General features: G+C 38.5%; 1 protein-coding gene across 1 annotated transcript; it reads left to right on the forward strand.

Annotated features, from left to right (window-relative positions):
• The first annotated feature begins 4,524 nt into the window (after window positions 1-4,524).
• LOC110961262 (nicotinamide riboside kinase 2-like) lies at window positions 4,525-5,073 on the forward strand. Its single transcript, XM_051959411.1, has one exon. The coding sequence runs from the start codon at window positions 4,525-4,527 to the stop codon at window positions 5,071-5,073; it is 549 nt and encodes a 182-aa protein (XP_051815371.1).
• The last annotated feature ends 668 nt before the right edge of the window (window positions 5,074-5,741 follow it).

Genomic DNA, 5,741 nt, shown 5'->3' on the forward strand with positions numbered 1-5,741 from the left:
AACGATAGTAATGAAAAACATTAACGCTATAACGATGCTTTAATGAAGGCTCACTCAAAAAGAGGTGATGAATGACTAAACGGCGAATGAACGGAAAGGCATAACTGTCAACAATTTGTAATAACATCGTAAAAAAGCGGGTGTACTTTTCTGACGACACACACGACTTAAACCGAAACACGGCTAGTGCAACCCTAAAGATATTCACGACCTTAACGGTAAAACTAGAGTGAAAAACGGGTAGCCAGCCGGTGTAATAACCAAAGGATGCTACGATCGTTTCTTTCTTGTAATTTTTATGCTGTCATTTGTGTAGGATGATAAAAACTAAATAAAGATAATGCCGTCTGACCTTGAAATGCAAAAGTTTCCAAGCAGGTGTCTGTATTTTTCCACAAACAAGTTTGAATGACGGGTCGGAGGGGAGGGGGGCGGGACAGGCGTCGCCCGGGGTCAAGGGTTGGTAGGCTCGAGCTGTCCCTCTCATTGGTCACCGGGGGAATTCTGGACATGCTGGACATCGATTGGTCGGGGGGTTATTCTGGACACGCTGGACGTTAATTTGTCAGCGGGCGAATTCTGGACACATTGGACACCGATTGGTCGGGTGATTCTGGGGAATTCTGGGCAGGGGAGGATGCGGTTGGCGGAGAATTCTGGAGAAATCTGGAGAGGCAGCCCTGTGATCCTCAGATACTAATTTTTCTTTTTTTGCGCATTTATCATCTATTTTTTTGTCGTTTGAGTTTTTTTTTTTTTAAAGTTGTCTCGTCTCGACCGTTTTTCTCAGAAGGTTGGACTTCAGCCTTTGTGCTGGAGGGTTGAACCCTCAGTTCCGAGACTTTCCAAAGCCTCCAGACCTCCCGAGTCCTCAGGACCTGAGCTTTCACACAGTCTGAGGGCTGAAAATTTCTTAGTCCCACAGCAGATCTCTGTTAGATTGAACTTTCAGACAGTCCAAGGACTGATATCTTCTAAGTTCCTGAGTAGATTCCTGTTAGTTTGAGCATTTTGACAGTCTGAGGACTGAAAACCTAAAAGTTCTTGAGTAGATCTCTGTTAGTTTGAACTTAGTGGTTAACAGAAGCCTGAAAACTTGTGACTATGAGTCTTGATTTCACATCTGAGTTCTTCTCAGACCTTCACCTGTGGGTTCTTTAGAAATCCTGAAAAAACTTTGATTCTCTTCACTGAACAGTAAAGTTTGTGGAGATCAGAAGGTAATATTAGTTTGATGGATGCCTTCAACTACTAGTAGACTCTGTCTGGAAAGCAGTTTTCTGAAGGTAGTGTCTACAGATACGGACCCGTACCCGTAGCCCACAGGCTACGGATACGGCACTTTCCATTTGCCAGACAGATACGGACCCGTACGTGAGTCTCGCAAGTCAAGAAGCTGCTAACCACTGCAAACTGTTGAAAGGTAAGCAAAGGTTAATGTTAGGGTTAGTGTTAGGGTCAGGTTTAGGGTCCGTACCTGTAGTACCGATGCTACGGGTCCGTACCGCTAGCGTCTACCGGGAGTCACGTGACCAGATCTTGCGTATCTTATTAGCAAATGGCAAGTGCCGTATCCGTAGTCCACAGGCTACGGGTACGGGTCCGTACCTCTAGCAACAACCTTTTCTGAAATGAGTTCTTAGTAAATCTGTCCACAATCAAACCAAGAACACAGAAAGAGGAAATGTTTGAAGAAACAACTTGATGTTTTACTTCAGATTAGAAAACACTTTAATACCTTTATCCGTTTTTGCTCTTTTTGATCGTTTTATCATCTCTTCTGTTTAATTTGATCTTCTAAAGTCTAACTGGTGTCTTTTCAAATGGTTTGTCTTTAGTTTGACTCTTCTTAAATGTTTAGTTTTGCTCTTTTCTCACCTTTTATTCTTTTCTAATGTCTGATTTGATGTCAAAATGTTTTGTCTTTTTAATGTTTAATTGTGTTTTCAAATGTTTTATCGGCTTGTTTGAAAAATTTCCTTTTCTATCCCAATGTTTAATCTTTAGATTAAATCTTTTAGGTTTTTCTTTTTAAATGTTTTACCACCTTTCAGTGTTTAATTTTCTTTTATTTGCTTCATTGTATTTTCTCTTTAATTCCCATTTAAGTTTTGTCTATAAGATTTAAGTTTCTAATTAAACATTTAATTTTTTAATTACATGTTTTGTCCTTTTAAAGGTTTAATAATCTAATTAAATGGTTTGTATTTTTTTAAATGCTTAACATTCTTGTTTGTATTTTTTAAAAGTTAAATTATTTAACATTGTCTTTAATGTTTAATATTTGTTTAAAAATGTTTAATTTCAGAATTACATTTTGTATCTTCTGTTAATCATCTTGTATGTTTAACATAATATAATTGTATTTGTTTAATTTTCTTTTTAAGTTGCTTTTTTCTTTGATTTAATTGCTTTTTTTTAATGTCGTGTATTTCTTTAATCGTTTTTTTTCTGTCAAGATTTTAACCCCAACTTTAAAAATGAAACAAACCCTTAAATCACAATGAAACTACTTCTGTTGTCACAATCATGAGTTAGTCAATTATTCAGTTTATCAATTCAACTTTATTTGTTTAGCACCTTTCACACAGATAACAGAACTACACAAGAAAAGAGAAAAAAAAACTGTACTAAACTATGATTAAAACTCAAAAACATATTTTAAAAAAGATTTAACATGGTAGTAATATCTGTTGTGTCCAGGGGATGGAGGGAGTTTATTGAAGTCTTCTTGGGCTCACACAGTAAATCATTTAAAATAGAAACTTGATATTCAGTCTAAGGAAACTGGAAACTGCAGAGCGACAGAAGAACCAACAATATCTCCAGTTTTCTCCTTTAATGAGTCGACTCTTCTGGTGCTTTCAGACCAAAGAACTACAGATTCTTCACAACCTGCTCAAACTCTTGGTACAGGACCTCACCACACGGGTCAAGAAGGTTTCCTTCTCATTTCTACTCTGAAGCTCACTTTCTGCTGCTCTAAAGTCTGGTCTCCGGAACGTCCTAAAAACTCTTAAGTCTCTTCTGCTGCATGTTGCTTTGTAGAACTGTTACAGAAAACCTCACTAAACCACATGGAGGGGCCTCAAGATAGTCATCCAAATGAAACCATATAAAAACCAAACTAGCACAACCCAAACGCTAAAGTCTCCTGCAGCCTACCAGAGAACCTCTAAATAGAATCAGGACAGGAATTCTTACCTTCTGGACAACCAACGTTGGTTCACAAACAAGAATACAGAATGTGTCTGACCAAAAACCTCTACAGACTCACTACAGCCAAGATAAAGACACAACTCAGCTGCACCAAACCCACTAATCACTGCACACATTAGCACCATTTGCTAACCGTGGCTAAAGAAACACATTTACCAAGACAACTATCGAGTACAAAACCCTAAAACTCACCAAGAAACACATTAAAGAGGATTTTACTGCTGGAAGCTACAAGCCAACGCCTAAAGAACAAACTAAAGCAACAGAACCAAACCCGGTTCAGTGAACAGAAGCGGAGGAAATGTTTGACTGCAGACATAAAGCAGGAAGACACTGAGCTTCTCAGGTGTTCCTGATAACACCAAGCAGCCACCTGGACAGCCAATAGGAACACAGCTTACTAGAAGTCCAGAGGGCTTCTTCTTCTTCTTCTTCTTCTTCTTATGAATAGAAGAGTAAGTTTACAACAACACAACATGTGAGCAAAAAAAATCACAAAGTCTGTCTTTAGTTCAGCTGAAAATATAAGTTTGTCTTTTTAATTGACCAAACTTCTCAGGAAGTAGATGAAGAATAATTAAAGCTCTCATGTAGAAGTCCAACTTATTTTGGATCCTTGTGGAGAGTTTAATCTTTGAGTTTGTAAAGCTGTTGAGTTTTTAGAGTCACATGGATTGTTTTGACATTCAATAACCGAGTCCTGAAATAAAATTACAGTTGTGGATTTCTGTCATTTAGTCTGGACTAAACAAATAACAGCAGCATAAATCTCAAACACCATTATGAGGAGTCTGGATTGAGGTTTCTCACTTGATAATGATCAAAACATGAAATGTAGGTTGGTTTAAAGGAATATTCCACCTTAAATCTTTGAATGTTGACCTAAAAGTTTGGTTTCAGGAAGTATTCCACCTACAAGGTCCTCACACATCCACCTTAAAGGAACATTTCACTAAAAATCCCTGGACATGCACCTAAAATGTTAGTTTACCGAGTATTCCATCCAAAATCCTCAAAGAGACCTGAGGGGCTGGTTAAAAGGAATATTCCACCTAAAACCTCAACTAGGGCAGTATGTGTAGCAGTGACAACCATAAGAGGTCCTCTGTGGGTGGAAGAACCACGTCCGAGTGGCAGCTCCCTTTCTGCTCTTACCTTACTTACTAAACTCAAGCACCATAGAGGACTCCAGTAGTTGACATTTCCTGCTGCAACCTTCTCTTTGTCAGCTTTCTTCCACATCTGATCGCTCCCTTTTTGTTGACATTTTTGACTCTTTTTCTGAGCTTTGACCAATCCGGGAACATGAAGTACATCATCGGCATCAGCAGTGTAACCAATGGAGGGAAAACCACCCTCACCAACTGTCTGATGAAGAACCTGCCCAACTGCTGCGTGGTCCATCAGGGTGACTTCTTCAAGCCCCAAGATCAGATAAAAGTTGGTGAAGATGGCTTTAAGCAGTATGATGCCATCACTGCTCTGGACATGGACATGATGGGTCAGATCTTCGCGTGGCTGGAGAACCCGGTGGAGTTTGAGAAGTCTCATGGCGTTAATAACACCCTGGACACAGAGATGGTCCCAAAATCCAACCACAAGGAGGAGGAGGAGGAGACTCACATCCTCATTGTGGAGGGCTTCCTGCTTTACACTTACAGGTCTTTGATGGACGTGCGAAACCAGCATTACTTTATTTCCATCCCATATGAAGAATGCAAAAAGAGGAGGTGTTTTAGGAAGTACACGGTGCCAGACCCCCCCAGCCTGTTCGATGGCCACATCTGGACCATGGACCTGCAACACAAGAACATCTGCTCACTGCGAAAGATAATTCAGAGCAGCTTTTTGTGATTTCTATGCAGAACACTATGATGTTTGCTGAGCTGTGAACTATGAAATGACTTAAGAATATGGAATATTGTTACTGTTTATTATTGTTCTCAGGTGTATTGTTAAATGTATAGAGTGTTGCTTATTGTATTTTATTGTATTTAATTAAAGAATATGGAGTATTGTTACTGTTTATTATTGTTCACAGGTTTATTATTAAATGTATGGAGTATAGATTATTTTAGCACAGATCAAGGGTACAGATTGTTGTTGTTCACTGTGTATTGGTAGTACTCATTTTGATTTTGACTGATTAGCATACAGATCCCTATAATGTTTCTGGTTTACAGCTGAGAACTAGTTGCTAAAAGTACAGAATTATTATAATTGTCAGTATACATTCTAAGAAGTGGAAAATTGACAGGGTCAATATAAAAAGTTATTTATAAATTAAATGTTGCCAAAATGTTTTTTGAAGTGTACTGAATTTATTTGGTTTTGATAGTCAGTTATTGGTTACATGCAGATGCTAATAAAACTAGTAGGTTACATCAACATAAAGCTATCGCACTCATTCAGGTTTGACATTAAGATGTTGTGGACCTTTGCTTTAATACATTTTCTCAGACTGGACCACTTTGAATTTTAGTTGAATACCCCTGCTCTACTGGATTGCAATTGTTTTTATC

Source organism: Acanthochromis polyacanthus, chromosome 14 (assembly GCF_021347895.1).
Source record: "Acanthochromis polyacanthus isolate Apoly-LR-REF ecotype Palm Island chromosome 14, KAUST_Apoly_ChrSc, whole genome shotgun sequence".
Classification (NCBI taxonomy): Eukaryota; Metazoa; Chordata; class Actinopteri; family Pomacentridae; genus Acanthochromis; species Acanthochromis polyacanthus.